The sequence below is a fragment of the Podarcis cretensis genome (genome assembly GCF_951804945.1).
Source record: "Podarcis cretensis genome assembly, chromosome: 5".
Classification (NCBI taxonomy): Eukaryota; Metazoa; Chordata; class Lepidosauria; order Squamata; family Lacertidae; genus Podarcis; species Podarcis cretensis.
In genome coordinates, this window is record NC_137174.1 from 56,301,910 (window position 1) to 56,321,320 (window position 19,411).

Sequence of the window (19,411 nt, forward strand, 5' to 3'; positions counted from 1 at the left end):
AGGAGCGTTGCCAAGGATCCGCCGCTGTTGGGCACGAAGCTGGGGCCGAAGAGAACCGCGCAGCGGCGACTCGGGTGTAGGGACGAGGGAAAAGGAGGCAGGCAGGCATATAGACACACGCGCACGCGGGACACTGCGCCGGGGATCCGTACAGGGACTGCAAAACCTGATCCGCCTTTAGGAGGGGGAAGGGGGGGGGACTGAATAGAGACTCCCTCCCATCCATATAAACGCAGCCTTGGACCAGAAGGAATCCCCTTAGTCCCACCAGAATATAAGAGCCGAGCTCTTTTGAAAGTGGCCGAAGACCATTTCTGCCCTTTCCTCCCTCCCAGGGCCAAGGGGAGGATCGTGAGCGGTGTGACCAGGCTCTCCAAGATTGGTGCAGTTCCCAATATATATATATTTAAAGACGTCTCCTTCTGTTGAAGCTTGGGGAAGTTTTGCTTCTCTTCTGGTGCCAGCAAGGAAGAAAAGAAAAAGGGGGGAGAGAGAGAGAAGGGAAGGCACCAGCTTCCTAGGAAATCCTTCTTGAGCGCCAAGGAGCCATCCTGAAAGAATAAGCACACTCATCATAATACAAGGATACATCTGGACTCTGTTTGCATTTCCTGGTTTTCCTGGGGACGAAGATGCTGTCCTACAGCGTGCTGGATGCTAATGTGGTGGACGTGGAAAAAAGGCGAAACCCATCCAAACATTATGTGAGTACACAGATGGGGGCTGAATAATGCTTGCATGGGAGGGGGTGCCATTAATGTCCAATTGTGGCAATGCTGCATGCCCTGGCAATGGGTGTCATCCTTGAAGCATTTTACAAGGCTGGCGGTTTGGGTTTGCAAAGAGCCAGAGAAATGATTTGGAAAGTGAAGTGGGTGGGATAGGGTTTCTGAGTGTGTGCTGTGCCCCACTGATGAACTTTATGAAGCACTTTCACCACCAAGAAAGAAGGTGAGCATAGGGGTTTTTGCAAGCATTTCAGTTTGGTGCAATCCTGTCTCTCGGGTGCAGTGTTGTGTAACATAGCCTATATAAGAAGGACACTGTTTGGAACAGGCTGCACCTTCCCAGGTGGTCTGAAAAGCACACAGGATGAGTATATGGGTGTTGTTTGGTTTTGTTTTTAAAGAGCTCTTCTCGTTCAATTTAAAATCAGTTTTGCAGGCTGTTTTAAATAATCCTGCTGCAAACAAAGTTCCTCTGCCACATCCTTGCTCGTTTTTGATGAGCATTGGTAGCATGCTAGGATTTGGGTGGAGTGTTTGGTGCAGGACAGACATGAACTAGACTAGATGATGCTTAGCTCCTCTCCAGCCCTGAGTCTATAATGGCAGTCCCAGTTTATTCATGCACAAGAATGTTGCCCTCTGGTCAAATTGGCTGACCATTTTTTGCCCTTTACATGGAGCAGGAGGCACGTGTTGTGTTATTTTGAGCCATCTGGGCTTGTCTGACCCAACTTATTATTTTGACCTGGATGCACATTTGGCAGGGGTGTCCCTCAGTTCCTCATAAACATTCAGTTCTGCTATTCTGGAAGACTGCTTACATTCTCCTGCCCCTGACCTGAGCCTTAGAGGGCTTTTGCACATTGGAGCAAAAGGTAGACTTGCACTTTCCTATCTTCCCATTAATGTAGGGACGTCCACATGATGCCCTCCTCATTCCAGTGTTGCCCTGAACCTTCCATCCTTTTAATACAGGTGTTTTTTTAAATCTTTGGAAAGTCTGAAATGATCAGGAGGGAGAAACACCTGCATGTAGCGGGGAGAGGTCCAGGAAAACATTGGGATGGGGATGAAGTCTTGTGGGTGCACCTATGTTAATGGGGAGACTGGTAGGTGCAAATCCAAGCCCGCTGAAAGACAGTGGTTAGGGCATTTCTTCCCAGAGCATTTTGGAATAGCTGTTCAAGGACCTTGAATTTTTCCTAGGTGGGTGTCCCATTTTCTCTGTTACGCTTTATTGGCAAAATTCTTTGCTTGACTTTCTCGTTAGAGATCCAAGGCAGTGACCGTACATGAACCCTCGGTTTCTTCTCTTTAACTGAGCCAGCTCAATAAATGTGCAGAGCTGGTTGTGCTCCTGTGCGGTGCAGGCCAGGACACGGACATAGTCACTGCAGGACAAACCTCAGTGAAAAGATCTAAAGAGGATGAAAATGTTAGTCACTACCAGTGGCGTAGCGTGGGGGGTGCAGGGGGGGCCGTCCGCACCGGGCACAACATTTGGGGGGGCGCTCGCACTCGCAGCTCTCTGCCCCCTGCTAAAATCCACGGGTTAGGGGGCGCAAATTACTTGCCTTGCCCCAGGTGCTGACAACCCATGCTACGCCACTGGTCACTACGACATGGGACTAACTGAGGGCCATATATGCTTTCAGATCTATTGGTCCCAATATTTGAAAGTACCAAGGGTGGTAAATCTGTTATCCTATCCTTGCCAGTAGGTAAGGACTATATATTTTAGGTTAATTCTCATAGGGTGATATTCTGCTAATCAGTGTAAGGATTTATGGGCAGTAGGACTTTCATGTTTTCCCAACCCTGTACTCTCTCAACAGCCTCCCAAGATCTCCTCTAGAGGGTTGGGGGAACCCCTAGAACAGATTTAGGAGACATGCGGGGGGGGGGGAGAGAGAGATGCAAGCAGAAATAATTTCATGGATGAAACAATTGCCTTAATGCCATGTTGCACTCCACCTATAATATTTTCATGGAACTCCAAACTCTGTTTTGGATGTGGGCGAAATGTTTTGCTGGAGCTGTATACTATTTTGCTGGTGTTCCATACCTACAATTTCCCACCAGCTTTGACTACTGAACACAAGCTGGTAACCGAGCACCAGAGAATAGCTTTCCCCTTCCAACTGTTCACTGACAGGTATCAAGGGAATTTGAGGGACGCAGGTGGCGCTGTGGGTTAAAGCCTCAGCGCCTAGGACTTGCCGATCGAAAGGTCGGCGGTTCGAATCCCTGCGGCGGGGTGCGCTCCCGCTGCTCGGTCCCAGCGCCTGCCAACCTAGCAGTTCGAAAGCACCTCCGGGTGCAAGTAGATAAATAGGGACCGCTTACCAGCGGGAAGGTAAACGGCGTTTCCGTGTGCGGCTCTGGCTCACCAGAGCAGCGATGTCACGCTGGCCACGTGACCCGGAAGTGTCTCCGGACAGCGCTGGCCCCTGGCCTCTTAAGTGAGATGGGCGCACAACCCCAGAGTCTCTCAAGACTGGCCCGTACGGGCAGGGGTACCTTTACCTTTTACCTTACAGATTTCAACACTAAACTTTGTTATGTTGTCATCATCCGTTTTGAAAAGAAGTGAAATACATAGTAGATGAGGCAAGGAGTAATCACAGCCTTGGAGAAGGACAAAAAGGCAGGAGTTCTTGCATCAGTCCTCTACCTGACAGCCAAGTCATGCACAACAGTGGATATAAAGAGCATTATTAGTATTGGCATCTTTCTCCATATTTCTGCCAAGGACCCTGTGGAAGTAGCCTATCAGATGTGCAGCTTGCTTTTTGTGAATTCAACCTTAAATGACATTATTTTTCACAAGGTTCAGTTTGCCAAGTTAACCAGGATCTACTTGTAATCTTGTTCATTTTAAAGCTCAGCTTTGCTCCAGACAGCAAAACGTATTGGGCTGGTATTACCACCAGTGTTTCAGCAGACGTTCTCTTAAATTGAAAACTGCTGGTGTAAGGCAAGGGCTCTTCTGATTATTAGGCTAAAAGTATATCTAGCCAAGCATTCTGCTTCACACATTGACTAACCAGAAAACCCACTAACCACACAGCCTGAAGGCCATAGCTGGCTCCTCCTATTGTGCTTCCCTGGTAGACGGCCACTAAATCTGAAGGTTCTATTAGTCTTGGCAAATTACTACTGGTAGACTTATTCTCCGTTAATATAGCTGATCCCTCCTTAAAACAATTGAAGCCAGTGGTTATCACCTGTCTACTCCTTGCTCTAAGAACTAAAATGCATAACATATTCAGCAGTTATGATACAAGATGCAATGCCAGCCATAGAAGTGAACGATTGAGGACAAAGAGTGGTATTATGTCATACAGTTGTTCAGTTCTTTGGTAGTTTGTGCCATAGACAGCGAGTATTGTGGGTGATATTCACATATCTGGGGATAACTGTGAGACACTTCTGTGTCACACTGGGTGCTATCAGGTTGTGTTCTTATCTACACTTACCTGGAAGTAAGCATGTTAATACTCAGTTGGACTGACTTAAAATGTTTACAGTTTGAGATCCTTCAAGTTCAAAGCAAGTATTTTTCATGTGTAAAACAAGCAAACAACCCTCAGTTATAGAGACTGAGTAACTGAATCTAGATCAGGGGTTGCTAATGCAAACCCTGTGGGTGGTAGTGTGCTCTGCCAGTACCACCTATGGCACCTGCAAAAGATTGCAGTAAATGTTGCTTCAGAAATCAGCACTGCACCAGAGACTTATTTGTTCTTCCTGCCCAGTTTGTTTGCACTAGTTCTGCTTCTCCTGTATTGGAGACACTCCCTTAAACATGTCCACATCTTATTGGTGCCTTGATTGGACACCCACCCTCCCATTTTGAGGAGAGGTGCAAAGAGCTATTCTGTACGTGATAATAGTGGATGATGTGGCAGCCATTTGTGTTATGCCATACCCCCATGGCAGTCATTTTGTGACTGGTGTTCATGGCACTTAATCAAATTCCAAGGTGCCCACTTGCATGCTATACTCTTTTTAAAAAAACAACAACATTTGAATATTAAACTCAAATTCTCTTGTTAATAAATGCAAATTAGATAGAAATGCTTGATTAAATTACATGCATTTTTCAGTTGTTACCAAATGGTTTTCATAATTTGGATTTTAATTCCAGTGTTTGAGGTCTGGGTAAAAAAAAAGTGGGACCTAGGGAAATAAGAGTGCAGAATTGTATTCATCTTTTAAATATTTCTGTGTAACCATGAGGGCCAGAAACTTGATCTTTTAGCAAAATGAAAACTTTAGTTTTCAAAATTCAGTGGTAGCAGAAAGATTCTGATTTAGTACTTACACAGATTGTTGGACTACTGCCAGTCAAAATGGGATTGTGCAATACTAACATGAGATTTGCTGTGCTCTGTTGAAAAATGTTCCTTGCTTCTACATGAATTAATGAACACTGCAATGACTTAATTAGGGCTTCTGATCCTCTCCCCCCCCCCATTCCAACTCTCTGGAGGATGCTCTTTGATTTCCCAGACTCAGGTTGTCTGATATATCAAATCGATATTGGCTGACTGGACTCATCCAAGAGTGCTTTCATTTGCAATGTTTAACCTGATCTTCCAGATGTGTATTGAGAATGGGTGATCAAAACCCATCCACAGCCTCAGGCCAAATGCATATACATGTATGCCTTTTCCTCCTTTCTGTGCATTAGTGCTGGCTAAGTGAATCCAGCTGCCATTATGATATTGTTCCTTTCAGGCCTTTTTCGTGTGCTTTATTCAGTCTGGTTTTAAATATCTCACTGTTGCAATGTGCAAAGCTTTGTTTATTTATTTATTTATTTATTTTGCCTGTGTGGGGAAGATAAATGGTCTATGGCATTTTTCACCCAAGGTCAACATAGCAAAAGGGTTACTTTCATCTTGTTGATTGCCAGCTCTTATCTCTCACTTTCTCTTAGATGTTCGAAACCATACAGGGAGGAGCATACTTGGTTAAATATTTGCCAGTGTGATTCAGCAGTACCTAACAAAACTATACACTGAGCTCCATGATTCCAGGAGATACAGGGGACATCTCCAACCCTAACATATGCTAAGTATGTGTAACTTAACTGCATTTGTTCACATTCATCCTTTGCCTGTTCTATAGCCACTTACCTCTTTTCTCTCTCCATTGTCAAACTTTAGATTCTAATCTCTCTGAGACAGGTCTTTTCCCTATTGGACTGGATCCAAAGATCCATTATAAGAACTCTTTTTGTGGAACACGCCTACTCACCGAAGTGGGGCAGTCTCCCCTAAACTGCTCTGTAAGGATGGAGGTGCAGGAGGCTACAGCAAGAGGGGGAACTTCAGAAAATTGCCTCCTCTCTTCCTATGAGCCTCTGACAGATCTCAAATCCTCCCATTCACAGAAGGTGTCCTTCTGTGAATGGAACGTGTATCCAGCCTGATTATGGCATTGAATGAAAACAATAATATACAGTGGTACCTCAGGTTAAGTATTTAATTCGTTCCGGAGGTCTGTTCTTAACCTGAAACTGTTCTTAACCTGAAGCACCACTTTAGCTAATGGGGCCTCCTGCTGCTGTCGCACCGCCGGAGCCCGATTTCTGTTCTTATCCTGAAGCAAAGTTCTTAACCTGAAGCACTATTTCTGGGTTAGCGGAATGTGTAACCTGAAGCGTATGTAACCTGAGGTACCATTGTACCTTGAAAAATAAAGTAACAAGTTAACACAGAATAGATGTTAACCTAAATACAAACACACACAAGATTTATGCATGCATGCTGCTTTCATTTTTGCTGTGTGTGTGTGAAAGGCTTGTGTAAATGTTGGGTTATATCCAGACATGTTTAGAAACATTGAGCTGTATCCAGTACTATTCCAGCAAGGTTCCTCTGGTGCAAGCAGCAGTTTCGTTTTCTCACCTCCCTACACCAGTATGCCCCCCCCCCAACTGCTCTGGAGGGTCCAAAGGAAAAGAATAGGAAGTTCCATTGTACCCATGGAAGTTCCTTCTTCCAGTGGAGCTACAATGTTGGATATGCCCCATTGAAATCAATGGGACTTAAATTAGTCATGACCTACTTAGGGCCCATTGGCTATCATAAGTCCCACTTATTTCAGTGGGTCTGCTCTAATTATGACTTAGTCCAGATTCAGCTCACTGCCAGTAAATATGAAGCCTATCTGAAGGAGACATTGACGCATAGAGAGAACACAAGCTGCGTTCCCCAGCTCAGAACTGCTTCTTCATGTGAATATTATCATCCCTCCCAAGGCTACCTCTGTCTATTACAGAGAGAAATAAAACTTCTTTTTCTAAAAACAAAATTTGAAGAAAATTTGGGGACATCCCTTCCCCCCACACTTTATTTGGTAATGACATTGAATGTGTATGCATAGTTCTTAATTAAGGCAAATTTGGTGCCCAACCTTTCTAACTTTTGCTCATATGAACACATGTTAGTTGCAGATATATTGATTGGCCAAGACATGAGATTTTTTGCCTTGGTGTTTTTAAACCTTCATTGTTTTGCAGCAACTGAAAACTAAAACAAGCGATTTTGTCTCTCTTTTTCTTCCCTAGCTTAATGACTAAAAGAAATGATACATTTCAATCTCATGTCACAGCTCTTGAGTGATATCATTTGCAATCTAAAATTGTATTTCCTATTAGGTAATGATGAAACCGGCTTCAATAATGGCATTTGGTGCTCAGATGTATAGGCTGTCTTGGGAGGAAACAGCTGGCTTTTACACATTGCATAGGCTGTTTCTTTGTCAACAGCCATTTTTATGTCGCTTCCTCTTCAGGACCCAGTGTCCATTCAAAAGGAAACAGTTCACAGTTGGAAAGCAGGATTGCTGGAAAGCACTTAGCAATGCTGTGTTGAATGTGTGTGTAATCAAGTGCTTTGATGTGTCTCCGCAGAGCTGACTTCTTGTTTTTAGCCTCAGGCATCAATTATGTGTGAGCATAGGAAGCTGCCTTATAGTGAGTCAGACCTTGTGTCCAACTAGCTCAATACTGTCAATTGTCAGCAGCTTTTTTTCCATGGTAACAGAAACAGGTCTTTCCCAGCTCAACGGTCCATAGAATTATAGAGTTGGAAGGAACCCCAAGGGTCATCTAGCCCAACCCCCTGCAATATAGGAATCTCAACTGTAGCATCCATGACAGATGACCATCCAACCTCTGTATAAAAACCTCCAAGGAAGGAGAGTCCACCACCTTCCGAGGGAGTCCATTCCACGGTTGAACAGCTCTTACCATCAAAAAGTTTTTCCTGATGTTTAGTCAGAATCTCCTTTCTTAAACCTGAAGCCATTGGTTAAGTTCCTAGTCTCTGGAGCTGGAGAAACCTTCCCTGGATCTGGTCACTGTACTTCTGTTGATGCAGACTAGAATAGCATTAGCTTTTTTTGCTGCTGCATCACACTGTTGATTCATGTTAAGCTTATGGTCTACTAACACCTCTAGATCCTTTTCACATCTACAACTGGCAAGCCAGGTGTCCCCATTTTATATTTGTGCCGCTGGTCTTCCTGACATTTGTCCCTATTGAAATTCATTTTGTTTGCCCCTAGTTCTCCAATTCATTAAGGTCATTTTGAAACCTGATTCTGTAAGCAGGGATGGAGATATAAAGCAGAGATGAAGAACAACCTCTGGTTGTCCAAGCGTAGTTGGACTACATCTCCCTTCATCCCCCACCCCTGGCCATGCTGGCTGGAGCTGTTGGGAAATGGAGTCCCAACAACATCTTGAAAGCTATAGGTTCTCCACCTCTGAACTAGAGAAGTAGAAGAGGGTGCAGTAGGCTTATAAAGACAAATGTAAGTTGTTACAATACTGGAGCCAGGCTGTTCCCCAAAGAATAACAATTCCTATTAAATGGAAAAAGGATCCTGAAAAAGACCTTGGAGAGTGACACTCACAGTTTCTACAGTCATAAGGCACAATACAGTGATAAAGGGAAGTATGTTTAAATTTCATTTACTTGATTTCAGTTAAAGAGAATGAAGCCTTAAGGCTGCAGTTCTAACCCTACTTACCTGGGAGGAAGCCCAATTCAGAATGACTTACCAGGGTAGAAACAATTACACACCATTGCCCCCCAAAAGCAGGTTGTGGAGGCGATATGTAGCAAACATAGATTACTATTGTCACATAGTTGGATGAGTCAGGTTGGCCAGATGCAAAGGAAGAAAGGGCTGCTGCATCTTTAATGGTTTTGCAAAAGAGGGAGTTTCAGCAAGCAGAGCTTGCATGACAACCCACACTTGATTAAATTCCCTCTTCTATGCACCTATTAAAGCTATAGGGCTCCTGTCCTCATTTGGTCACCCTAACATAAGATGACAAAATTGTTAAAATCACTTACTCTTTCTTTCTAATGCAATGATGGCCCCCACAAAACCCCAACTAAAGTTTTGTCAGATCTGAACTGTAGTTACCATGGTTTCCTGATCATCCATACAGGTATTTTATAGAACTCACTTCCTTAGGCTTATAATGGTGATCAGTTAGATAAGCTATTTATTAAACCATGAACATAGGGATCTATCTGAGAGCAAAGATAGTGAAATAAAATCCTTTGTTTAGCTTGTATCAAATGTTTTGTTCAGGGCTTCAGCTCTTGCTCTAGAAATCTGATACTTCAGAGAATGAATTTTTAAAGAAAAAGCCAAGAATACCCTAGGGGGATATTTCTTTTAAAAATTGGACCTTGAGTGTCTCTGACATGTGATACATCTCCATTCTTCTACCTGGAAAATGTATAAGGTGAATGTAGATTTTGAACTTGCAGATAAACTTTTAAAAATCATCCTTGCTGTATACAGAGTTAGAAAGTGGAATTGGTTACGATTATATTGTCTTTCTCTTGGAACATGGGAAACTTCTTTTTTTTTTTTTTTGGAATGGCAATAATAAAAGAATGCATTTGTAGTTGCACTCTGCTTAGTGTAAATGTTTAGCTTTAATGTTAAACAAAGTTATAATAAGCCAGAACATTTTTTCCTAAGTGAGTGCTTCCTTAGTCTAGAGACTGGCATGGAGAAATATGGTGAGGCACAAACAGCTTGGGAGTAGAGAATGAAACCACTTTGAAATTACAGTGGTACCTCGGGTTACATACGCTTCAGGTTACATATGCTTCAGGTTACAGACTCCGCTAACCCAGAAATAGTACCTCGGGTTAAGAACTTTGCTTCAAGATGAGAACAGAAATCACGCGGTGGTGGCACGGCAGCAGCGGGAGGCCCCATTAGCTAAAGTGGTGCTTCAGGTTAAGAACAGTTTCAGATTAAGAACGGACCTCCAGACAAATTAAGTACATAACCAGGGGTACCACTGTACACTCTTGTCTCCTGTCCCCCTTTTTAAATCTGTGCTGGAGTTTTTCTACCCAAGGGTACTTGCCCCAAACCTGGATCTTGGCATCCAGGGAATTCTTTTTTATACCATTATTTTTTCTTGCCCCCACACCCATTTTTCATAATAAATCCAAAACACCTCCAAGTACCATTTACATCAGGAACACTATAAAACAGTTGAGCACCCTCTAGCCTGAACCCAGTTCTGTTCAAGGTGTCTCAATACAGCATTTAGTTTTGGTTTGGCAAACTTTTCCCAGGAGGCTTTTGTTAAGCTTTTCCGTTGCTATAAATAAAGAAAACAGACTTTAGTGCAAAATGTGGGCAATGTTTAGCACAAGAGGCCTGGGAACACAAAATGGATGACCTCACGCGAGTAGTCTTCCATTGACAACGACTACGAGCTGAGCTGGCTTCTAAGCCAGGCTTCTGGTAAAAATACGGCATGCTGCTTTCGTACAAGCAAGGGAGTCTGAACATCTGGAAATGTGGCTGTGAAAATGTCGCATAACATTTTCTGGCAAGCCAAAAGATTACAAGTTGTTATCACTGGGGTAGGGCCAGACCCTGCTGGAGACCATCCAGGAGTCTGATGTCACTATCAAAGACGTCAGCTACAGTACTTTCCCATGTCATCTCTGTCACTCTTGCCTTCATGCTACTCCTCAGAAGATCTTGAAACACGTTGGTGACCGCCAGGCAAAAATAGTTCATCAGGACCAGGCTTTTTTCACATTCTGCGCTGGAACCAAATCTCAGGATCTGCTTTTTTAACCAAGTTCTAAAACTGCTGGTGTATCAGCACATGCATACACATCAGTTAAACTAACAAGTGAATGTGTCTCTTCTTTCTTCTGCCCCTTTGCTAAGTTAGCTAAGAATTTCAGTATTGGCGATTTCAGCTGCTACGCATAAAACAAATTTCTAGATGGGGATGATGACTAAGTCATAGACAACTTTTTTATATACTGTGTTTCACACAAATACTGCATTTTGTAAAAAAATACATCTGTGTTCAAAGCGGTTCATGAATAAAACAGAATAGTTTAAATAAAGTAGTACAATATGGATGCATATTAAAAGCATATCACTGCAACACAATAGAACAAAACCCAGCAATTTCGAACAGTTCATTTACCATACAGTAAAATATAGTAGAGCATAAAGCTCATTTATTGTCAAACATCCAAAAATAGCACCAAACCTGGTGACATTAGCAACCGTCCCCCCTACCAAAACTAAATCTTCAAGGCCAGAAACTCTCCTATAAGGAAAGGTTGCAGCCTTTGAGACTTTTTATTTTAGAGAGTAAGAGGGGACATCATATAAGTTTATAAACTTATGCATGGCATAGAGAGAATGGATAGAGAAGAGTTTTTCTTCCTCTCCCAGTTGTTGAGTGTTGGAAGATTTGGGACAGATAAAAAGAAGTACTCCATCATGCAGTGCATGGTATACTTCTGATTACCAATTGCTAGGCACCACAGGAGGAGAGAAGGCTGTTGTGCTCAGGCCCTGCTTCAGGGGTTTCCTACAGGCATTTGGCTGGCCTCTGTGAGAACAGGATGCTGGATTAATGACCTGATCCAGCAGGAATACCAAGCAGTTGCCCCAAGCCAACAGTAGGGGCAAACACACTTATCTCCCTGCTTTATTGTTGTAGCAAATGTCTAGGTTATTCGTTTATTTTAAATTGTACAGTATATCTCAGCTTATAGCCCAAAAGCAGCTTAGCTCGCTCGCTCTTCCTTCCTTCCTTCCTTCCTTCCTTCCTTCCTTCCTTTCTTTCTTTCTTTCTTTCTTTCTTTCTTTCCTCACCTTTTAACTTGCTTAGTGTGGTGTAGTGGTTAAGAGCGGTGGACTCGTAATGTGGTGAACTGGGTTCGATTCCCCGCTCCTCCACATGCAGCTGCTGGGTGACCTTGGGCTAGTCACACTTCTTTGAAGTTTCTCAGCCTCACTGACCTCAAAGAGTGTTTGTTGTGAGGAAGGAAGGGAAAGGAGATTGTTAGCTGCTTTGAGACTCCTTAGGGTAGTGATAAAGCGGGATATCAAATCCAAACTCTTTTTCTTATCCTTCCCTTTTTATCAAGCTACATTCTACATTCATATTTTTGCATAATGAACACAGATGTTTAAATGTATCATGTGCACATCATTTTCTCGGCCTACTATCCATCTGTTAGAGAAGGCCCTTGCTTACAGAATCAAGCTCAATGCAATAATAAATAATTCAGGTAGTCCAGAGAATGCGGCAGTACTTCTGTGCACCAGAGACGCATCCATAGTCACGTACATGTTTCTTTCTCTTAAAAAAAAAGTGTCTTCCATATGAGATCTTGACGCAAAGAAGCAAGGCTGTGACTTACTGATGAATATGCTTTTCTTTGTGCCTTGCGAGTGACATACATACAGTGGTACCTCTGGTTACATACGCTTCAGGTTACATACGCTTCAGGTTACAGACTCCACTAACCCAGAAATAGTGCTTCAGGTTAAGAACTTTGCTTCAGGATGAGAACAGAAATCATGCTCCGGCAGTGCAGCAGCAGCAGGAGGCCCCATTAGCTAAAGTGATGCTTCAGGTTAAGAACAGTTTCAGGTTAAGTACGGACCTCCAGAACAAATTAAGTACTTAACCCGAGGTACCACAGTACAACCAGACTTTCCTCAGGATACCTGACCACCAGAGCCCTTTAGTATGTGGGAGTTTTGGGGGCAGGCGCCAGGGGTGTTAGAAAATATGAATGTGTAGATTTCCTAGGGTAAAATAAGAGGAGGGGTGGGGAGGGTAGGAAGTTTGTGAGCCCAAGGCTCACTAATGTAACACTAAATCATGGTTTTTCATTACAAGTCAACTGACAGTGTGAAAGTTTGCAGTACCAATGCAGTATTAAACTTCAATTGCTCCAGTTCTTCTAATGGCAAAGAACTGAAATAGACAGACAGAGCAAACCTCCGTATATCACTGTAGAAATAGTATGTTTGTGATTGTGGAGGTTTTCTGCAACTTTTGAATTTAATCCTGCACAGTTTACTTGTTTGCACAGGCTGTTTAATTGTACAGCTTGTTAATTCATATTGATATGGCTGCCATTGATACTGAATCAGAGAGTCAGTGCTTATAGCTTTGTCCTCCTTTTTGTGTCTGTGTTATACTGACACAGGCTATGAGTTCATCAAATCTAGGGTACTGTTGCATACTCTATCAGCAGCTCTCCGAGGTATCAAGTGGAGATTTTACCTCTTGCAGGGCTTGCACTTGTCCCATGCCTAGAAAGCAAAGGTCCAAGTGGTTTTCTGCTTGAGCCACTCTTTTCCCAGGGAAAATCCACTCTTTAGTGCTAAATCAGAGCAAAACCAAATTGCTGTTTGCTCCAATTGAGTGCTAAAGCGCTGGGACAAGAGGGAGTGTGGTAAGCCCTTACTTGATGCTCTTTATTAAATGTAAATGCCAGATCTGGGAGATATATGCAGATCCAGATTCCTAAATCTGTACCTAGTCATCACAAAACAAATGTTTGACGGTATGGAAGCAACACAAAGTAACACCAGCAGAAGTTCACTCAGACCCAAATAAAACCGCAACATAAATTTCAAAAGCCAAATTTCCCTGGCAGATCACAACATACCTCTTAAAAAAGAATTTCCCCACTTTTAACAGCCTCTAGTCCCTGTTGGGGGGAAAGGTGGAGTATAAATAAATATAGAACAACAGCAACAACAACTAGTATTAAATATGTGTATATATGTAATGTGCTTGGCCACTGGGCTACGGACTTCTTTGTTCTTCAACACTTTCATTCCATCTCTGAGAAGCACCTAAGGAGCATCAGATTCTGGCTACTGCCTGGCTTCTAGTTAGCTGCAGCATCTTATCAGGTTTGGGATTACCCATCCAGCCCCTGGAAAGAACAATATAAACAATAACTCAGTGAAGTTCCTCTTGCCATTTCTTGAGACAACAGATGGGAATTAGCAGGAGGGGCAGAGGTGATTGCCAGGAGCTACTGTTTACTCTAGCAATTATGATTGCCAAGTTTCCCCAGGACTGTATAACTCCAAATGTAAAAGCCTATTATTCCGGTTACTCTTCAAGTGCCTGCATGGTACCACAGGGAGCATTAAAACATATGAGCAAGCAGTTGTTGTTAGAATATCTTGCATTTTGAAAGGCAGCCAGAGCCATCTTAATCAGGATCTCAATGTATTCCCACTTATCATTGTTTGTATAGCACTTTCAATATGCAAAATGTTTTGTAATCTTGCTTGTGTTTGCCCTACAATAGCTTTGTAAGGGAGGTGATGATGGGCAGAGCAATTCTATCCTCTTGTTGCCCAGAGACTGGAGATACGCTGCTGCTGCTGCTATGCTAAAAGAACAGCTGCTGTATCCAATGTGTGCTCAGCTTGGGAGGTGAAAAACAAACAAGCAGTCAATCAAGAGGACCTCTGTCTGAATGATTAGTCTGGCTCCTCTATGGGCCATCTAGACTCTGGCAACCCATTTGACTCATCCCACCACCTTCTGTTTTGCCTGATAGGCCAGCATCCCAGCAGGACACGTTATTTTTTCCTCATCCCAGACAGTTGCTTCATATACCAGCAGCAGCCACTATGGCCCTGCTTTCACATGCCAAGAGGCCTGTTCTTTGACATTGCAGCAGGGGTGCTAACCTGTGGCCCTCCAGATGCTGCTGGACTAGAACTCCCATCAGCCCCAGCCAGCATAGCTAATAGTCAGGGGTGCTGGGAATTGTAGGTGAGCAACTGTCTAAACAGCACAGCAAGCTCCCTGCCTGTTCCCATCAAGAATCCTTTCCTGAGAAGTCAGATGCTGCTTGGGTGGAAGGGGAAAGGGATCCCTATCTATCAATCCCTAACAAGAATGGAATAACACATGCCAATCTTTAGTGGAGAGAAACTGGAGCTGGAGGAAATCCTGAAAGAGAAAGCCACATGTGTGGAGTTGCCAGTCACTTTCCCCAGCAGGGCTCCTGTGCATTGAACTCACCAGGTAGCAGAGTAGCATGTGTAAAGGTAAAGGGACCCCTGACGGTTAGGTCCAGTCGTGGACGACTGGGGTTGTGGTGCTCATCTCGCTTTACTGGCTGAGGGAGCCAGTGTACAGCTTCCGGGTCATGACTAAGCCGCTTCTGGTGAACCAGAGCAGCGCACAGAAACGGCATTTACCTTCCCGCCGGAATGGTACCTAGTTATCTACTTGCACTTCAACGTGCTTTTGAACTGCTAGGTGGCAGGAGCAGGGACCGAGCAACGGGAGCTCACTCCGTCGCGGGGATTCGAACTGCCAACCTTCTGATTGGCAAGCCCTAGGCTCTGTGGTTTAACCCACAGCGCCACCCGTGTCCTTCATTATACCAGCTCCACGCTAGGAACTCTTCATGTGTTGCATAGCTGTCAGGGCCTTCCTGGAACAAGTAGGTTAACAACCCTGTAGAGAAACAGCCAGAAAGCATTGTGGTTTCTGAACTTCATGGATCAATATATGGAGCAGCTCCTGGAACTCTTGCAGCCAATGGAGAGCAAGAATCACTAGGTGTTTGTGAGAAAGGGAGAAGTGTGAGCAATACTGTCTAGGTGTTTGTGCCTGGGGAGACTTCAGTGACTGCTTTTCCCTTTGAAGTTGCAATGGAACTTTGTGTGTACACTTGCTGCATCCAGAATGTGATGGAAAGTAATAGAGAAAGTGAAAAGGTGTAAACGCTTTACAGCTTAATCAGACAATCAGGAATTTAGATAAATTGAATCACTATTTATATACATTGGTACCTTGGGTTACAGACGCTTCAGGTTACAGACGCGGCTAACCCAGAAATAGTACCTCGGATTAAGAACTTCGCTTCAGGATGAGAACAGAAATTGTGCGGCAGCGGCGCAGCAGCAGCAGCAGCGGAGGCCCCATTAGCTAAAGTGGTACCTCAGGTTAAGAACGGATCTCCAGAACGAATTAATTTCTTAACCTGAGGTACCACTGTATATGGCTGCAGTCGCATAGAGAGGTATGCACTAGAATGGAAATACTCTGGGCCTGGGAGATTTTTGGAGAACAAATCCACTGTACTATTTGACCCTCATGTATTCTGAGCCAATTTTCAACCAAGAGGACTGACTTTTTCATGTTTAATTTTAAGAGAGTCCAATGTTCCCAAGAGCCCCTAACACACTTATCTTTTCCATCTGTGAGTTTTATCTACTTCTCAGTAAAATTCTACTCCTAGAGTTTTAATTTTAAGAGCCAACCCAAAGCAATGCTGATAAAGCATCATAACTCTCCTGGCCCATGTTTCCTGTTGGTAGAGATGATGGGAGCCAAGTGCAGGGAAAGTAACTAAAACCGTTTTGTTTTGATTGAGCTTTTGTGGAGCAGAGAAGTTCTTGTTCCAACTGTACTTTCGGATGACATCAATGTCTAGAATGCTGTTTCTAAAAGGCTGCAGTTCCCTTAGTGGTTCTGTCGCCTTCAGAGAGAGAGAGAGGAGAGGGCATAGGGCTGTTGCAAAGAGCTAAGAAGACTGGGGCGAGGGGGGGGCATGGACCTATGGGCACAAATATGCATAAAATTTACATATACTAATTCATGTGTACAGGTATAGAATTTAAATGTCCAAGAAAGCTAGGCAACTAAATTGATATCCAAATCACACACACCAATAAATTATTCAGTAAATTGGCACCTCTCCCTCGATTGCCTCAGATTGCTTCCTCTTTGAATCAATTAATTTCCTAAGAGATCCTGCTGTAAGTAAATTCAGTTCCTTTCAATTACCCCCATCCTTCCCCTCGCATTGTATCTAGATAAATTCATATTTGTCTTGTACGTAAATAGCCTTGAGATGGTAGTTTAGAAGGTGATTAATAAATTGATGATGATAATGTTAAATCAATTTATTTTCCCCAAATTATTGTCCTACCCAATAATCCATATCATCACCTCATTTCTGTTTCTCCTGAATTCTTCACCTACACAGAAGCATGTGAGGCACTTAGAAAAAGATTCAGGATGCCATTGAGCATATCCCTGGCAATGACCCACCTAAGTGACTAACAGTGCAATTCTATATATGTTTACTCTAAAATAAGCACCATTGAACTTGGAGGGAATTAGTCCCAGATAAATGCATATAGCACTGCATCCTAAACCAGCTTTTTAAGGAGTGAGACCCATTGAATACAGTGGGATTTCCTCCTGAGATCACATGTAAAACAGTGGTAGCCAACGTGGCGCCCTTCAGAAGTTGTGAACTACAACTCCCATTATCCCTGACTATGCATTGGCCATGCTGGAAAGGACTGGCAGGGGTTGTAGTTCACAACATCTGGAGGGCACGACATTAGCTACTCTTGATGTATAGAATTGTGCTACAAGGATGCAAGCCTAAGCACACTTACCTGGGATTGAGCCCAATGGGATTTCCTTCTGAGTAGACATGCATCGGATTGCACTGCAAGTAACCAGGCTGCATCATTTTGGAAGGACCTGTTTCTGATGCACTTGGTTCTTGGACCTTGGAAGAGGATGACTGTAGAGCCAGGGGCTTAGATTCTGTTATTTATTTCTGCAGTCTCTTGTGTCTTTTGCAGCTCATGGGAAAGAAAATAGCTGGGGCACTAAAACGCTGGCCGACTGCCTCAGCAAGCAAGGCTCATCTTTCACGCTCTGTGACAGGCACTTTCGCACTGTGTTCCAGGGAACCAGGGGTTCCTCAGAAGCTTATCGGCGTTCCTCAGAGAGAATCCAAGGAATGGCGGACAAGCTTCACTCAACGTTTCATGTGCAATTGTGTGAAAATGTTTGGTGTGTTCTATGCCACGCTGTCAGTTCAAGCAGGACATCAGTGAGGCTGATACCCTTCCCCCCCATGAACTTGACTATGTGCTCTAGGCCCCTAGAATATTGCCCAGAATGCTTTGCAGCAGAATGGGATTTCTCATCAAGGCACTTTCCCAAGTACAAAGTCCACAAAACTTTGGACGATTTTTTTTTTGGGGGGGGGAGGGAACTTGCTTTCAGCAAGAACAACAGGTGCTTGGATATCCTGCTAAGAACCATGGATTTGACATATCTGCAAGAGAGCTTCTATTATGAGCTGTAATACCTTGGGTCTTTTATGAAGAATATGATCCAAACTGGTTCCTCCTTTGTGATGGGCAAATGGTTTGAAATATCCACTCTACAGTGGGGTATAATGGACTACTGTACAGTCAACTGAGGAGGACTTGTGCAGATCAGATGAGTAGAGCAAACTAATTCATGCCACAAGCCCTTTGAAGGTAGGCCCAATAAGGGCTAACAACATAATTTATTTCTAGTGCAAATGCACCTGTTCCCAACACAGAGCCAAATGAGATATTGACAGCATTAAATTCATGTTTCTAGTCGGGCTTGTGTCACATATGTTGAAAGAAGGGGTGGTGCCTGATTTCAAAAGCAAAAAGGGGCTTGCAGGTGAGGAGGACAGAGCCCATCTGCTAGTAATGCACTGCTCTGCAGCCCCTCTCCCCAAATGTTTTTTCTCACAGCTGAGAGTGGACTCTGGAGTGTGGAGAGGTGCTCCATATAACACCCAGTAATGAGCTCCTCTCTTGCAGGTAGCCCTCTAGTGGATTTACCTGGTGGTAGTTCTCCTCCAGTAAGAACCTAGTAGTTTGCCATTTTAGGTTTCCCACAGTGTTCCAGAGCAGCTTTTACAAATCTGGTGCTCTCCAGATGTTTTCTACTACAACTCCCACCAGCCCCAGCTGCCGTGGTCAATGGTGTAAGGGATTATGGAAGTTGTAGTCTGAAACATCTAGAGGACACCAGGCTGGGGACACTTTGTCAGGTACTCCAGGGCACTGTGGGAAATTGTAGGCTGCAGTCCTATGAGCATCATTGAACATAGTGGAACATATATGCACAAGCAAATGGGATTGCACTGCAAATTTGCTTCATCTAATGTTCTGCTGCTACTGGGATGTTTATTGCTGATTGGTTTGCAGGGAGGTCCATGAATTGGAGAGGAAAGAGAGCCAGAGGGAAGTAACAAGATCCTCTGGCATGATTGAGCTGATTTCTCTACATGCCATGTAGGTCAACTGCCTTTTTATATCACTAAGTATTCAAGTGAACTGCAAACTGGTTTGTGCACGTTGAAGTGCTCTTTTAGAAACCTGATTTTGGCAAACTGCTCATCTGATAAGTTTTTTCTTCTACCAGGTTTCAAAAAGGGATCTCACTGATGCATTTAAAGTGTGCTTGTTGACTTTGGTTGAATGTACACAAGTCTATTATTAGTTATTTATATTTA

At 43.6% G+C, this 19,411-nt stretch overlaps 1 protein-coding gene across 2 annotated transcripts in view; it reads left to right on the plus strand.

Moving 5' to 3' along the window:
• Positions 1-566: 566 nt before the first annotated feature.
• SH3PXD2A (SH3 and PX domains 2A) overlaps positions 567-19,411 on the plus strand; it is a 259,361-nt gene continuing 240,516 nt past the window's right edge. For both annotated transcript variants that reach the window (XM_079976076.1, XM_079976079.1), the window contains exon 1: positions 567-704. In XM_079976076.1, the coding sequence (XP_079832202.1) occupies positions 633-704 (72 nt within the window). In that variant the 5' untranslated portion in view covers positions 567-632. The remainder of the gene's footprint in view (positions 705-19,411) is intronic.